General features: G+C 39.5%; 1 protein-coding gene across 1 annotated transcript in view; it reads left to right on the top strand.

The window, feature by feature from the left end:
• Positions 1-17,209, top strand: part of DEK (DEK proto-oncogene) — a 39,998-nt gene that overhangs the window by 19,109 nt on the left and 3,680 nt on the right. Inside the window, exons 8-9 of the mRNA XM_008976786.4 lie at positions 7,568-7,703; positions 8,486-8,634. Coding sequence (XP_008975034.1) covers positions 7,568-7,703; positions 8,486-8,634 — 285 coding nt within the window. The remainder of the gene's footprint in view (positions 1-7,567; positions 7,704-8,485; positions 8,635-17,209) is intronic.

Here is a 17,209-nt window from a genome sequence, read left to right as displayed (position 1 = left end):
ACTTTGTTGTCTGCCCACCTAACTGCAAGAGAAGCCCTGAGATCTAGGTGTCAGCTTTCCTACCTTTATAAGAGGAAGGCAGATCAAAAGTGGGTGGTTCAGTGAGCCATCCTACAATGTTTGCCAAGTCAGAGAAACTCCATTATAATTTTTGGTAAACTATCTATTTCGACCATTCAAGGGATTATCTGGTAGTGGTAAGGTGAATGTGAAAGTTTTGTTAGTCCTTTCACATTGTGTTTTAGAAAACTAAACTATCTCTTCCTCTCACACGTTGATCAGAGGAATTGCAAAATCTATATAAACCATTTAAACCTTTTGTTGGAAGGCAGAATTGAATAATCACCATACTAAAACCCATTTAAACTTGCTTTCATAATCTTCTGTGAAGTATAACTAGACTTGCACATTATTTCCTCTTGGCATTCTGAGTTTTCTCAGCCAAATTGTTGAAAGAATAGTGTATTTTAAGCTAATTTTTATTTTGTTCGTCTGTTCACCCAGTACAACCTTTCTGCTGTGAGGACAGAATTCTGGCTCTGTGACAGGCGTCTTTTTTGGAGACCCTCCTTCAAGAGCCCTGCTGCCTATAAATCATAGGTAAGCCTTGCTTTCCCAAGATTTTTTTTGCCTTCCTTCAAAAAGTGCTTATGTCATTCCTCTGATTCTGTACCTTCATGGTTATCAGAGACAGGGAGAATCCCCTTCACGTTTTTGAAACTTCTGTATTACTGATCCTTTAAAAATTTAGGTTATAGTACATTGTACTATCTGAAATTAATGGCAGCTGTTCATTTTTATTTGTTCCCCTTTAGAACATCTGAAATAGTTGATGGTCTTGATTGAACCACTCAGCATATAGAGAAGTAGCAAACTCGAATCTTTAAATCTCATGACAATTTGGAAATCAGCTTTTTCTTTATTCTTTTTTTAAAAAAACTTACCTAATTTTCCCCCCATTTTGTTAAAAGACTCAGTCTTGTCTCCACTTAGGTTAAATAACAAGATGTTAGCCATTGTGAGTATTTTCAACATTATTTCCTCAATGCCATATAATTTTTATTATAATCACTAAAGTTTTCAAGATATTTTGAAAGAGACTTAAAATGGGGGTCAGTACTTTACTTATTTTTCAGACAGAGTCGTACGTCTTACTCTGTTGCCCAGGCTAGAGTACAGTGGTGAGATCATGGCTCACTGCAGCCTTGAACTCCAGGGCTCAAGTGATCCTGCCACCAAGTGGCTAGCAATTTTTAAATTTTTTGTAGAGAGAGGTTCTTGCTCTGTTGCCCACTGGCTTTTGATTTCTGAGGTAACCACTTTTTGATTGCTCAAGTCAGTGAATTGGGAGTATGCTAAGTGCTGTTAGGGTTACAGAAGATATTTTCCAAGCAAATGCCATTTGATACTTAGCATTATAGGATTTCTAAAGAAGGAAAATCTTCATGCCTCTTGAGGAAAGGCTTTGGGTAGAAGTGGAAATACTACCAATTCAAGTTGACCTTGGGAATGGAGAGGAAAGTTGTACGTGTGAACAAAGATAAGGAACAGGGAAGGCAGGGTGCCTTTGACTAACTTGTGGTTAGAGTTGTGTGCCCAGAAGTAGAGCAATGAGAGATGAAACTAAGGTAATGTAGGTTGAACGCATGCTATAGAGAACCCATGAAGCTGGGCATTGTTGTGTGACTAATATGTTTGGTGGTAGATTCATTATTCTCACTCATTCAAAATGATTGTCTTATTCTATACCTGAGCATTTTACTAAGTGGGAGAAAAAAAAAATGAGACACGTCCTCTGGTCTTCCAGGAAGTACCACTCAGTAAGCATTTATTAGCAACTGCAAGGAAGAAACTATTCAAAGTGTATATACCATGTGCTTTCACATCTTGCATCTCATTTAGTCTTGACTCCATGAGAGGTGAGGTATGTCTCCTCATTTTTGTATTTAAGGTTGTAATAAATATATAAGAAACCTTTTTTAGTGCTTTCTCTTTACAGTAGTCACCTCTTACCTGAAAGGAGTACATTTCAAGACCCCCAGTGTATGCCTGAAACTGCAGATCATGCCAAGCCCGATTGCTGTCATTTGGGACATGTTTCTGTTCGCGTTTCCCACCCTCAAATTATGCCTTTTTCATGATAACTATGCACTTATCCTGCACTGTGGCCATAACTTTCGCAGTTTGAGGTTTGACAGCAGAGCCAGCACAAAGTTCTTTTCCCTTCACAATTTCACATATAGAAGATTTGTTCTTACTATAGATCTTAGAAACCTCAACATACGATTTTTTTCTTTCCTTGAGTAAAGAGCTTTCACTTAAAAGAACCCACTTTATGGCTTCTCTTTGGCATGTTTGAATTGCCAACATTACTACTTCTGGGCTTTGGGGCCATTATTAAGTCACATAAGGGTACTTGGGCACAAGCACAATGATACTGCAACAGTTGATAGGATAACCAAGATGGCTGCTAGTGACTAATGGGCCAAGGTTCTGGGAGCATCTACAGTGTGGATATGCTGGACAAAGGGATGATTCACATCCCGGGCAGGAGTGAGCAGGATGACATGAGATTTCATCACACTACTCAGAACAGCATGCAATTTTAAATTTATGAGTTGTTTACTTCTGGAATTTTCCATTTAATATTTTCAGACTATGGTTGACAACAGGTAGTTGAAACCACGTGCAGAAAGAGAAACCATAGATAAAGGGAGACTGCCGTATTATTCTTTCTTCTTTTTTGAGACAGAGTCTTGCTTTGTTGCCCAGGCTGGGGTACAGTGGCACGATCGATACTCACTGCCACCTCCACCTCCCAGGTTCAGCAATTCTCGTGGCACAGCCACCCTAGTAGCTGGGTCCACAGGTGCATGCCACCACGCCTGACTAATTTTTTGTAGAGACGGGGTTTCACGATGTTGCCAGGCTGGTCTCGAACTCCTGGCCTCCCAAAGTGCTGGGATTACAGGGTTGAGCCACCGTGCATGGCTTCCTATTCTTTCTAAAGCTTCTTGTTTATGTACTTCTATCTTCAGAGTTCTCTCTAGAATTCCTGATTTAGATCAAAATTTGATTTTAAGCAATAGCTTTAAGAAAGCTAATGAGTATAAATCCACTTGTGCTTATCAGAACTTAAAACTAAAAGCTATTAAAAACTTGATAATTGGAGGAATTGTCCTGTTGATTGCTTTATCTGGTTCCTGCCTTTACTGTATATAGCTCCAATAATTCAAAATCTAGGAATCAGCAGGCAGTGTAGCCTGTATGCCAAGTCCAGCCTACAGCCTGTTTTTATACAGCCCTCAAGCTCAGAATGGTTTTTCCATTTTTAAATGATTGTTTAAAAAAATGAATATGCAACAAAGATTATATGTAGCCGGGAAAGCTGAAAATATTTACTATCTGGCACTTTAAAGAAAAGTCTTGGTGACAAATCTAGTCCATAAATGTGCTTTTCATTTTATGTGGTATAGCTAGATGAGTCAGCTCTGGAGCTTCAAAAACATATACAGGTGCTCAGGAATCAGGATGTTTGGCTGTAACACCCTTGTTCTTACAGCTTCACAATACCTTCCATAAAGTAGGGATAATGAATTGCAGGCCAAGTACTTTGAGAGTATGGATTAATCAAATTGATGGTATTGTGAAATATTTAGAGGAGGTAATTGTTAAGCTAGGTTTAGAATCATGAGTGGGGTTTTCCTAAGTACAGGGGAGGAATGAAAGTAATGAAGATTTGAAAGTTCATGTAAAATTAAAGGGGACATTGTTTAACTTGCCTTGTCAGCTCTCCCTGTGTTTTTTTCTGTTACCTCCAAATTCTGGTTACCCATATTTACCTTGACAGACAAAAATTGTCCATTGTGTCCTAATACCAAGGTATGTCCTTTGAGATGCCCCTATTTTCCAGAGACCTATTCCTCCTATACCTAATAACCTTCAGGGCAGCCGAAGTGATGAAAACCTGCAGGACTAAAGCACAAGATACAAATTCATTAGTAGTTTTACTGTTCAGCTTTCATGATTTCTTAACTCAGCATTAATCTAAAAAAGAGACTTTACCAAATTCCTACCTTAACTTTGTCACAGAAGAATTTACAGCTGGTTGCTAAAGATAAATGAAATTCTGTATAAATGACATGACGTATTACTATAGATGTTTGTGGGCTATGTCATATCTACCATAATATAGTGAAGTAAGTGCGATATATCATGGCTAGTTAATACAGTTGTTATTGAGTTTGTCTCACTGTGTTTATAATTTCCAGTCTGTGTATCTGCCCTGCTTTTAAAAAAAAGAAAATTAGTTTTTTAGAGATAGGGTCTTCTGATTTTGCCCAGGCTGGTCTTGAACCTCTGGCCTCAAGTGATCCTCCCATCTCAGCCTCCTAAAGTGTTGGGATTACAGGATTGAGCCACTGCACCCTGCTTTTTGAAAACACTTAGAAAGTTTAAGTTATTGGAGGAAATTATATTTGCATAATCAAAGAATTTCTCATTCTGCAAAAGGAAGCACTCAGTAATAATAGTTAATATTTAGTGTTTACTATTTGCCAGGTACTACCAAAAATACTTTTCATCTGTTAATGTATCTACTCCCCATAAAACCATAGGAACTATTGTTTCTTTTGTTTTGTAAATGAGACAAGGGCCCAGAGATGTACTGGGGCTGGAATTTGAAACCAGGCAGCTTGCAGCTAGAGCCTGTACTCTTTGAACTATTATGTCGTATATTTTTCTTTAGTGCTTGTGCAGTATATTTGCAGTCTTTTAGAAATTTTAATAGATGACAGGCCTGGTTGTCCGTTTAGAAAAACTGTAGAACATCCTTTACAGCAGATATGAAATGTAGAAAGATGTGGTTTTGTTATACAGAAGTAAGATTTTATGGAGATGGCTTGTTATTTATTATTATAAATGTTTATGCTTTGACAAACTGTCACTACTCACAATTTGCAGGTTTTAAAACGATGTCATGTTGTGTATCACATCTAAAATTTTAATGGCAAGCCTTAAAAGGCTTTGGAAGTATTTTAGTTATCTAATTCTGATTTTCTAATTTGAATGGAGATTGAGTAATTATTGATGATATTGTTTCTTTTGCTCAACCTTCAACCCTTTCAGTAATAACTTACTTTCTTGTACCTGCAAGTCCAGATTTTATTACCCTTTAACTAAAAAATGATATATAATCATGATTATTGTATTCTGTGTATTAAGTGTGCTAAAGAACTTAAGAATTTTTAGGATTCCCTTTCAGAGCCTAATATATAGTTCACATGAACTGGGTAGACACTTAATAAACCTTAAAACTTAGTTTAAGTTCGTCATAAAAAAACGACAAATCATTGATACTTGTCCCATAGCCCCACACCATCTAGAACATCTCTTAGGATTAGGAAGTAAGTTAAAATGGCCTGTAAATCGCAAAAGTCCATGGGAAATTCATGTACTTACTTTTAGAAGCATGTCAGCCCCTTGACACCTTAAAAATGTATTTTTTAGTAGCAGTTAAACTACATGCTTCCCAGCCAGTGGTATATTATTGAGGTAGTGCAGGGTGATGATAGGCTTGTATAAATAGGTACAGTGATGGTATATTAGCAAAAAGAAAGACAAACACTAAAATCCAGCCAGGTGAGGTGTGTGCCTGTAGTCCCAACTACTCAGGAGCCTGAGGTGGGAGGATTGTTTGAGTCTAGCATGGGTAACATAGCGAGACCATCTCTTTTAAAAAAAAAAAAGACACTAAAATCCAATGAATAGCTTGAGGCCACTTTTGGAACAGATTGATCTGTATACTTTAATCTAAAGGATAGGTTCAACACAGTGCTTATGTCTTTAAAAACAGGTTGACTTGGCCGGGCACAGTGGCTCACGGCTGTAATCCCAGCACTTTGAGAGACCAAAGTGAGTGGATCACCTGAGGTCGGGAGTTCCTGACCAGCCTGGCCAACATGGAGAAACCCACCCCGTCTCTACTAAAAATACAAAAGTAACCGGGTGTGGTGGCGCATGCCTGTAATCCCAGCTACTCAAGAGGCTGAGGCAGGAGAATCACTTGAACCCGGGAGGCAGAGGTTGCGGTGAGCCGAGATCATGCCATTGCACTCCTGCTCCTGCCTGGGCAACAAGAGCGAGACTCCATCTCAAAAAAAAAACCAGGTTGCTTTAGGATAACTCTCAGGAATCAAGAGTGTTAAACATTTGGAGAAACATTCTGTCAAGTGATCGCAGTAGTTTTAGTGTGTAAATGGGAGAATTTAAAATATCTTGGAATGTTTAATAGGAAGCTTTTCCTTTGGGAACATTAATTAAACTAAGAATTATTGCTTTCTAATTTCACAGGCTCCACATGAGACAAAGTATGAACTCTGATTTTGTCTTTTTTTTTTTTTTTTTTTGAGAGTCTCTCTCCTGGAGTGCAGTGTCACGATCTCCACTCACTGCAACCTCCGTCTCCAGGGTTCAAGCAATTCTCTTGCCTCAGCCTCCTGAGTAGCTGAGACTACAGGTGCCCACCACCACACCCAGCTAATTTTTGTATTTTTAGGAGAGACAGTGTTTCACCATGTTGACCAGGATGGTCTCAGTCTCTTGATCTCATGATCCGCCCGCCTTGACCTCCCAAAGTGCTGGAATTACAGGCATGAGCCACCATGCCTGGCCTGTCATTTTAATCTATCCATATTTATGTATTTTGTTTGTGTCTAATCACCTATGGGTTAGTATTTAAGAACACAAGTTCTGGAGTCACATCTATATTTGAATCTTGCATGTTTATTAATGTGACTGTGGACAAGGTAACCACACTGAGCCTTAGTTTCCTCATATAGTCATAAGTATTTATTGAGCAACTACTGTATACCAGAGACTATTTTAGGAGTTAGGGAAACATCAGTGAACACAAGATTCTAGGCCAGGTGTGGTGGCTCATGCCTGTAATCCCAGCACTTTGGGAGGCCAAGGCAGGCAGATGATCTGAGGTCAGGAGTTCAAGACCAGCCTGGCCAACATGGCAAAACCTCATCTCTACTAAAAATACAAAAATTAGCCAGGTGTGGTGGCGAGCACCTGTAATCCCAGCTACTAGGGAGGCAGAGACAGGAGAATTCGCTTGAACCCGGGAGGGCAGAGGTTGCAGTGAACCAAGATCGTGCCACTGCACTCCAGCCAGGGTGACACAGCGAGACTCTGTCTCAAAAAAAAAAAAAAAAAAAGATTCCAGTTGAAAGAGAGAGAACATAAATAAGAGAAGATAATATTATCTATATTTAGGGGTCCCCCCCAAGATTAAGTAGAGTAATGCATATGTAGTTTATCCATAGTGTTGAATAAATATGGGCAGCTCTTGTGTGTGTGTGATTGTGATTTGTCATGCTTAGACTTCTGTTGGGATAAAATTGTTGTACATTAGTCATCTCCCAAAAAGAATTTTTAATTGCTGATACCAAATATATTAGTTTTCTCTAATATTATTAAGGGGTATAGGGGAAGTAGAGGGATGGGATGGGATAGCATTGAATCTCATCAATATGTGTACTTTTACTTTCTTTTGTAACAGCCACCAAAAAAGACAGCCAAAAGAGAAAAACCTAAACAGAAAGCTACTTCTAAAAGTAAAAAATCTGTGAAAAGTGCCAATGTTAAGAAAGCAGATAGCAGCACCACCAAGAAGAATCAAAACAGTTCCAAAAAAGGTATGTTAGAAATAACATTAATCAGCAACTTTAACGATATAGCATATATTAATATGTTGTACATAGTATTTAAGTGTGTGGGGGAAACAGATAAACTGCAGAGAACATTGCGGGGAGAAGTAATACAGGTTGAATATCCCTTATCTGAAATGCTTGGGACAGGAAGTGATTCAGATTTTGCAATATATATATAGAGAGAGAGAGAGCTAGAGAGAGAGATATCTTGGGGATGGGACCCAGTCTAAACATGAAATTCATTCATGTTTCATATTCATCTTAAATAGCCTGAAGGTAGTTTAATATTTTAACTAAATAAATTATTTATTGCAGTGGTGCCATTACAGCTCACTGTAGCCTTGAACTGCTGGACTCAAGCGAGTCTCCTATCTTGGCCCCCCAGAGCACTGGGTTTACAGGCTTGGACCACTGCCCTTGGCCTGAAACCAAGTTTTGACTGTGACCCGTCACACGAGGTCGGGTATGGAATTACCTCCTGGTGGTGTCATGTTGGTGCTCTGAAAAGCTGGATTTTGGAACATTTCAGGTTTTGGATTTTTGGATTAGGGATGCCCAACCTGTATAGCAGTTTTTTATAGTTTTTGATTTTTCACATTGACTAAAATTTGTATGCATGTTTTATAGGTAACTGTAGAGTAGTGATTTATAATTTTTTTGATCCAGTACCCCTTTGAGAATCTGTTGAAAGCTTAAAATTCATCTCAGCCTTTGTTAAATGTTAATTTACTATGTAAGAAAAATTATTGTTATTATATTACTTTTAGAAAGTGAGTCTGAGGATAGTTCAGATGATGAACCTTTAATTAAAAAGTTGAAGAAACCCCCTACAGATGAAGAGTTAAAGGAAACAATAAAGAAATTACTGGCCAGTGCTAACTTGGAGGAAGTCACAATGAAACAGATTTGCAAAAAGGTAATTAGACAAATGTTTAGATTATTTTGCTTTTGCTAGAAAAATTCTTTCACTTATCTCTGAATTTGAAGCTAAATACTTATGTGCATTCACTTATTGAAGAAAGATTTATTGAACTACTATATGCCAGATCTTACAGGTACTGGGATACCACTTTAAATAAAATAGTCAAAGTCTCTGTCCTAATGGAGTTATTTTATAAATAACATTAAAATGAATAAAGTTAGAGTGAATAAAATTAAAGTGATACATTCCAAACCACATAGGAAACTTTTTCTGATCTGTAGGTTGTTTCTATTGATGTATCCTTAGTTTATGTTAGTTTAAAGAAGCAGAATCTCATGAACCGTCTTATTCTCTTCTTAGTGTGATAAATGAGCTGTTATAGATTAGGTTCTTAACTCAGACTTCTGCAGCGTTTTTCTAATATTTCTAATACTTCTCAGGAAATAAAGTGGCCTAGTCTTGAATATGATTCCATAGGGATTCTATGGAAATTTTAGAAACTTGTCTGTTGGGGTAAAATAAAATTACAATTTGGAATGTACCAAAAGTGAAATAGTCTGTGCTTTTTTAAAGGACATTGATTATTATTTTGTTCATTCATTCACCATTCATTGATTCTCTACTACATTTCAGGCACTGGGCCAAATGTTACAGGTAGAAGCTAGATGTGGTGGCTCACGCCTGTAATCCCAACACTTTGATAGGCTGAGGCAGGAGGACTGCTTGAGGCCAGGAGTTCAAGACCAACCTGGGCAGCATAGTGAGATCCCGTCTCTACCAAAAAAAAATTTTTTTTAATGTTACAGGTGGAACCAGAGAAGCCATTACTTAGCTTTCAAGAGGAGCTTACAGTCTAGTGGGATAGAAAGAGATAAATATTTTAGTAATTAAAATATTGTAAGCGAGGGCTGTGTTAGAATATGGAAGGTACTGCAGTGCCACGGAACAAGCACCCTACTTGAGGCTGGGGGAATCTGGAAAAGCATCTTGGAAGAGCTCTTAACTGAATTTTCTAGTGGAGCATCACCCATTCTATACAGTTGAGGAACAATAACACATTAACCAAAACAATAATTGAAAGGAATAGTATTAGTTCAACATGTCTCAAGACTAGGATTGGAAAGAAGTCCTCACAGAAGTTAAGAGAAAATATTAGAGTTTTGCAGATCTTAAATATGCCATGTTAGAGTTTGAGTTTCTTCCTGAAATAAATGAGGAATTCAGAGGCTATGTAGATTATTGAGATTTAGCAGGGGCATAACGCAATCATATTTTTATTTTTTAAAAGTTATCCTAGAAACATTAAGAACAATGCAATAGCAAAGGATGAGATGAGAGAGGCAGGACACCCAGTTATATCATCATTAAAATGACAGTGTGGAGTGGAGAGGAAGTCAAATAGAAATTAGTTCTGTCCATTAGAAGGATTTTTGTGAATACCTTCATGTAAATTTTTTAAAGGGATTAATAACATGGAGATGTCAGGTGAGAAGGAACTGACCTGTTTTGGAGTCTGCAATTAGGAGACGATGACATAGAGTGGTAAAAGCAAGAGTTATTAATGAATAGTGAGGAAAATGAACAAAGTAACTTCTGTTTCAAGCAGCTGTCTTTGGAAGGAAAATAGTAGGTAAATGGGGGTAGGTGAGAAAGTATTTTTAATGGGTAGTAGGGGTGGAGGGGAGAAAGCAATTTGGTGGGAAAGGAGAAGTTACAGGAGAGGTGAAGGGTGGTCCTGTGGAGGCAAAGAAAATTAAGAACCATTGATGAATCCAGATACAACTGGAGGGGAAAGCGCTGTCAGAAAATTGAAGGAATTCATAATAATGGCTTTTTGGCTGACAGTAGCAGTGTGAGACACTTGAATAAGGAGATGAAACTGCCATTGGTGGAAATGAAAGGAGAGAGCCTGACTGGGAGCTTCAGGGGGAGGAGCCTTTGAAGATGAATGCCATGAACTGAAAATGAGACCAGTCTCTTCAAAGTTATTTTCCCACAGCAATCTGTAGTCTGGGCTTAACCATAGAAAAATGAGTGGTTAGACCAATTCGGGATTGGGGTTTTGCAGGGAAAGAACAAGGGGCAAACAATTTTTTTCTTTTTTTTAATACTTTAAGTTTTAGGATACATGTGTACAACGTGCAGGTTACATATATATATATATCCATGTGCCATGTTGATGTGCTGCACCCATTAACTGGTCATTTACATTAGGTGTATCTCCTAATGCTGTCCCTCCCCCGTCCCCCCCACCCCACAACAGGCCCCGATGTGTGATGTTCCCCTTCCTGTGTCCAAGCGTTCTCATTGTTCAATTCCCACCTATGAGTGAGAACATGCAGTGTTTGGTTTTCTGTCCTTGCGATAGTTTGCTGAGAATGATGGTTTCCAGCTTCATCCATGTCCCTACAAAGGACATGAACTCATCCTTTTTTATGACTGCATAGTATTCCATGGTGTATATGTGCCACATTTTCTTAATCCAGTCTATCATTTGGGTTGGTTCCAAGTCTTTGCTATTGTGAATAGTGCCGCAATAAACATAACTTGTGCATGTGTCTTTATAGTAGCATGATTTATAATCCTTTGGGTATATACCCAGTAATGGGATGGCTGGGTCAAATGGTATTTCTGGTTCTAGATCCTTGAGGAATCGCCACACTGTCTTCCACAATGGTTGTAATAGTTTACAGTCCCACCAGCAGTGTAAAAGTGTTCCTATTTCTCCACATCCTCTCCAGCACCTGTTGTTTCCTGACTTTTTGATGATCTCCATTCTAACTGGTGTGACATGGTATCTCCTTGTGGTTTTGATTTGCATTTCTCTGATGGCCAGTGATGATGAGCATTTTTTCATGTGTCTGTTGGCTGCATAAATGTCTTCTTTTGAGAAGTGTCTGTTCATATCCTTTGCCCACTTTTTGATGGGGTTGTTTGATTTTTTTCTTGTAAATTTAAGTTCTTTGTAGATTCTGAATATTAGCCCTTTGTCAGATGAGTAGATTGCAAAAATTTTCTCCCATTCTGTAGGTTGCCTGTTCACTCTGATGGTAGTTTCTTTTGCTGTGCAGAAGCTCTTTAGTTTAATTAGATCCCATTTGTCAATTTTGGCTTTTGTTGCCATTGCTTTTGGTGTTTTAGACATGAAGTCCTTGCCTATGCCTATGTCCTGAATGGTATTGCCTAGGTTTTCTTCTAGGGTTTTTATGGTTTTAGGTCTAACGTTTAAGTCTTTAATCCGTCTTGAATTAATTTTTGTATAAGGTGTAAGGAAGGGATCCAGTTTCAGCTTTCTACATATGGCTAGCCAGTTTTCCCAGCACCATTTATTAAATAGGGAATCCTTTCCCCATTGCTTGTTTTTGTCAGGTTTGTCAAAGATCATATGGTTGAAGATGTGTGTGGTATTATTTCCGAGGGCTCTGTTCTGTTCCATTGGTCTATATCTCTGTTTTGGTACCAGTACCATGCTGTTTTGGTTACTGTAGCCTTATAGTATAGTTTGAAGTCAGGTAGTGTGCTGCCTCCAGCTTTGTTCTTTTGGCTTAAGATTGTTTTGGCAATGCGGGCTCTTTTTTGATTCCATATGAACTTTAGTTTTTTCCAGTTCTATGAAGAAAGTGATTGGTAGCTTGATGGGGATGGCATTGAATCTATAAATTATCTATGGCCATTTTCAAGATATTGATTCTTCCAATCCTTGAGCGTGGAATGTTCTTCCATTTGTTTGTGTCCTCTTTTATTGTGTTGAGTAGTGGCTTGTAGTTCTCCTTGAAGAGGTCCTTCACATCCCTTGTTAAGTTGGATTCCTAGGTATTTTAATCTCTTTGAAGCAATTGTGAATGGGAATTCACTCATTATTTGGTTCTCTGTTATGGGTGTATAGGAATGCTTGTGATTTTTGCACACTGATTTTGTATCCTGAGACTTTGCTGAAGTTGCTTATCAGCTTAAGGAGATTTTGGGCTGAGACGATGGGGTTTTCTAAATATAGAATCATGTCATCTGCAAACAGGGACAATTTGAGTTCCTCTTTTCCTAATTGAATACCCTTTATTTTCTTTCTCCTGCCTGATTGCCCTGGCCAGAACTTCCAGCACTATGTTGAATAGGAGTGGTGAGAGAGGGCATCCCTGTCTTGTGCCAGTTTTCAAAGGGAATGATTCCAGTTTTTGCCCATTCAATATGATGACTGTGGGTTTGTCATAAATAGCTCTTTATTATTTTGAGATACGTCACATCACTACCTAATTTATTGAGAGTTTTTAGCATGAAGGGCTGTTGAATTTTGTCGAAGGCCTTTTCTGTATCTATTGAGATAATCTTGTGGTTTTTGTCTTTGTTTCTGTTTATATGATGGATTACGTTTGTTGATTTGCGTGTGTTGAACCAGCCTTGCATGCCAGGGATGAAGTCCACTTGATCATGGTAGATAAGGTTTTTGATTTGCTGCTGGATTCGGTTTGCCAGTATTGTATTGAGGATTTTTGCGTCGATGTTCATCAGGGATATTGGTCTGAAATTCTCTTTTTTTGTTGTGTCTCTGCCAGGCTTTGATATCAGGATGATGGTGGCCTCATAAAATGAGTTACGGAGGATTCCCTCTTTTTCTGTTCATTGGAATAGTTTTAGAAGTAATGGTATCAGTTCCTCCTTGTACGTCTGGTAGAATTCAGCTGTGAATCCATCTGGTCCTGAACTTTTTTTGGTTGGTAGGCTGTTAATTATTGCCTCAATTTCAGAACCTGTTATTGGTCTATTCACAGATTCAGCTTCTTCCTGGTTTAGTCTTGGGAGGGTGTATGTGTCCAGGAATTTATCCATTTCATCTAGATTTTCTAGTTTATTTGCGTAGAGGTGTTTGTAGTATTCTCTGATGGTAGTTTGTATTTCTGTGGGATCGGTGGTGATATCCCCTTTATCATTTTTTATTTCGTCTGTTTGATTCTTCTCTCTTTTCTTATTAGTCTTGCTAGCGGTCTATCAATTTTATTGATCTTTTCAAAAAACCAGCTCCTGGATTAATTGCTTTTTTTGAAGGTTTTTTTGTGTCTGTGTCTCCTTCAGTTCTGCTCGGATCTTAGTTATTTCTTGCCTTCTGCTAGCTTTTGAATGTGTTTGCTCTTGCTTCTCTAGTTCTTTTAATTGTGATGTTAGGGTGTCAATTTTAGATCTTTTTTGATTTCTCTTGTGGGCATTTAGTGCTGTAAATTTCCCTCTACACACTGCGTTAAATGTGTCCCAGAGATTGTGGTATGTTGTGTCGTTTTTCTCATTGGTTTCAAAGAACATCTTTATTTCTGCCTTCATTTTGTTATGTACCCAGTAGTCATTCAGGAGCAGGTTGTTCTGTTTCCATGTAGTTGAGCTGTTTTGAGTGAGTTTCTTAATCCTGAGTTCCAGTTTGATTGCACTGTGGTCTGAGAGAGAGTTTGTTAAAATTTTACATTTGCTGAGGAGTGCTTTACTTCCAACTATGTGGTCAATTTTGGAATAAGTGCGATGTAGTGCTGAGAAGAATGTATATTCTGTTGATTTGGGGTGGAGAGTTCTGTAGATGTCTGTTAGGTCCGCTTGGTGCAGAGCTGAGTTCAATTCCTGGGTATCCTTGTTGACTTTCTGTCTCACTGATCTGACTAATGTTGCAGTGTGGTGTTAAAGTCTCCCATTATTATTGTGTGGGAGTCTACGTCTCTTTGTAGGTCTCTAAGGACTTGCTTTATGAATCTGGGTGCTCCTGTATTGGGTGCATATATATTTAGGATAGTTAGCTCTCCTTGTTGAATTGATCCCTTTACCATTATGTAATGGCCTTCTTTGTCTCTTTTGATATTTGTTGGTTTAAAGTCTGTTTTATCAGAGACTAGGATTGCAACCCCTGCTTTTTTTGTTTTCCATTTGCTTGGTAGATCTTCCTCCATCCCTTCATTTTGAGCCTATGTGTGTCTCTGCACATGAGATGGGTCTCCTGAATACAGCACGCTGATGGATCTTGACTCTTTATCCAGTTTGTCAGTCTGTGTCTCTTAATTGGAGCATTTAGCCCATTTACATTTAAGGTTAATGTTGTTATGTGTGAATTTGATCCTGTCATTATGATGTTAGCTGGTTATTTTGCTTGTTAGTTGATGCAGTTTCTTCCTAGCATCGATGGTCTTTACAATTTGGCATGTTTTTGCAGTGGCTGGTACCGGTTGTTCCTTTCCATGTTTAGTGCTTCCTTCAGGAGCTCTTGTAAGGCAGGCCTGGTGGTGACAAAATCTCTCAGCATTTGCTTGTCTGTAAAGGATTTTATTCCTCCTTCACTTATGAAGCTTAGTTTAGCTGGATATGAAATTCTGGGTTGAAAATTCTTTTCTTTAAGAATGTCGAATATTGGCCCTCACTCTCTTCTGGCTTGTAGAGTTTCTGCCTAGAGATCCGCTGTTAGTTTGATGGGCTTCCCTTTGTGGGTAACCCGACCTTTCTCTCTGGCTGCCCTTAACATTTTTTCCTTCATTTCAGCTTTGGTGAATCTGGCAATTATGTGTCTTGGAGTTGCTCTTCTCGAGGAGTATTTTTGTGGTGTTCTCTGTATTTCCTGAATTTGAATGTTGGCCTGCCTTGCTAGATTGGGGAAGTTCTCCTGGATAATATCCTGAAGAGTGTTTTCCAACTTGTTTCCATTCTCCCCATCACTTTCAGGTACACCAGTCAGATGTAGATTTGGTCTTTTCACATAGTCCCGTGTTTCTTGGAGGCTTTGTTTGTTTCTTTTTACTCTTTTTTCTCCAAACTTCTCTTCTCGCTTCATTTCATTCATTTGCTCTTCAATCACTGATACCCTTTCTTCCAGTTGATGGAATCGGCTACTGAAGCTTGTGCATGCGTCACGTTCTCGTGCCATGGTTTTCAGCGCCATCAGGTCATTTAAGGACTTCTCTACACTGGTTATTCTAGTTAGCCATTCGTCTCATCTTTTTTCAAGGTTTTTAGCTTCTTTGTGATGGGTTCGAACATCCTCCTTTAAGCTTGGAGAAGTTTGATCGTCTGAAGCCTTCTCTCAACTCATCAAAGTCATTCTCCGTCCAGCTTTGTTCCATTGCTGGCGAGGAGCTGTGTTCCTTTGGAGAAGAGGCGCTCTAATTTTTAGAATTTTCAGCTTTTCTGCTCTGGTTTCTTCCCATCTTTGTGGTTTTATCTACCTTTGGTCTTTGATGATGGTGACGTACAGATGGGGTTTTGGTGTGGATGTCCTTTTTGTTTGTTAGTTTTCCTTCTAACAGTCAGGACCCTCAGCTGCAGGTCTGTTGGAGTTTGCTGGAGGTCCACTCCAGACCCTGTTTGCCTGGGTATCAGCAGCGGAGGCTGCAGAACAGCAAATACTGTTCTGCCTGATCCTTCCTCTGGAAGCTTCGTCTCAGAGTGGCACCCGGCCGTGTGAGGTGTCAGTCAGCTCCTACTGGGAGGTGTCTCCAGTTAGGCCACTCAAGGGACAGGGACTCACTTGAGGCAGTCTGTCAGAGGTGGAGTCTACAGAGGCAGTCAGGCCTCCTTGAGCTGTGGTGGGCTCCACCCAGTTCGAGCTTCCTGGCAGCTTTGTTTACTACTCAAGCCTCAGCAATGGCGGGCGCCCCTCCCCCAGCCTTGCTGCCACCTTGCAGTTAAATCTTAGACTGCTGTGCTAGCAATGAGCGAGGCTCCGTGGGCGTGGGACTGTCCGAGCCAGGCGCGGGATATAATCTCCTGGTGTGCCGTTTGCTAAGATTGTTGGAAAAGTGCAGTATTACGGTGGGAGTGACCCAATTTTCCAGGTGCCGTCTATCACAGCTTCCTTTGGCTAGGAAAGGGAATTCCCTGACCCCTTGCGCTTCCCAGGTGAGGCGATGCCTTGCCCTGCTTCAGCTCACGCTCGGTTGGCTGCACCCACTGTCCTGTACCCACCGTCCGACAAGCCCCAGTGAGATGAACCCGGTATCTCAGTTGGAAATGCAGAAATCACCCGTCTTCTGCGTCGCTCACGGTGGGAGCTGTAGACTGGAGCTGTTCCTATTTGGCCATCTTGGAACCTCCCGGGGCAAACAATTAGAATAATTTAAATGATGAACTATATTTTAGAGGGTTGGCATACTACAGCCTGTGGGCTAAATCCATTCTAAGTCACCTGGTTTTGTAAGCAAAATTTTATTGTAATACAGCCACATCTATTTATTTAACTATTGTCTATGGCAGCATTGCCACTACAACACATAGTTGAGTAGAAACTGGCAGAGTAGAAACTGACTGGCAAAATTGAAACTATTTGTACCATCTAGCCCTTTACAGAAAAAGTTGCTGACCCTGAACTTACAGTGGAAGTAAAGCCTACAGGGTGCTTACAGACTGTGAGCTTATAGAGTCAGGACCTGAGTCAAGCAGCAAGTATAACAGGACTGAGAAAATTGACAAAAGGCAGAAATTTAGTCAAATTTTAGGAGTAGAGGACTCTTGAGACCACCTGGGTCTTAGGATTTAACTTTAGGGAGGGACTGAGCAGTGGAGTAGAGGAAGCAGTTCATTGCTTTTCAGGTTGTGGAATCATAGGTAGGGT

The sequence above is a fragment of the Pan paniscus genome, chromosome 5 (genome assembly GCF_029289425.2).
Source record: "Pan paniscus chromosome 5, NHGRI_mPanPan1-v2.0_pri, whole genome shotgun sequence".
In the NCBI taxonomy this organism is placed as follows: domain Eukaryota; kingdom Metazoa; phylum Chordata; class Mammalia; order Primates; family Hominidae; genus Pan; species Pan paniscus.
The sequence above is the reverse complement of the archived record's forward strand: the minus strand, read 5'-3'. Positions and strand labels throughout refer to the sequence as shown.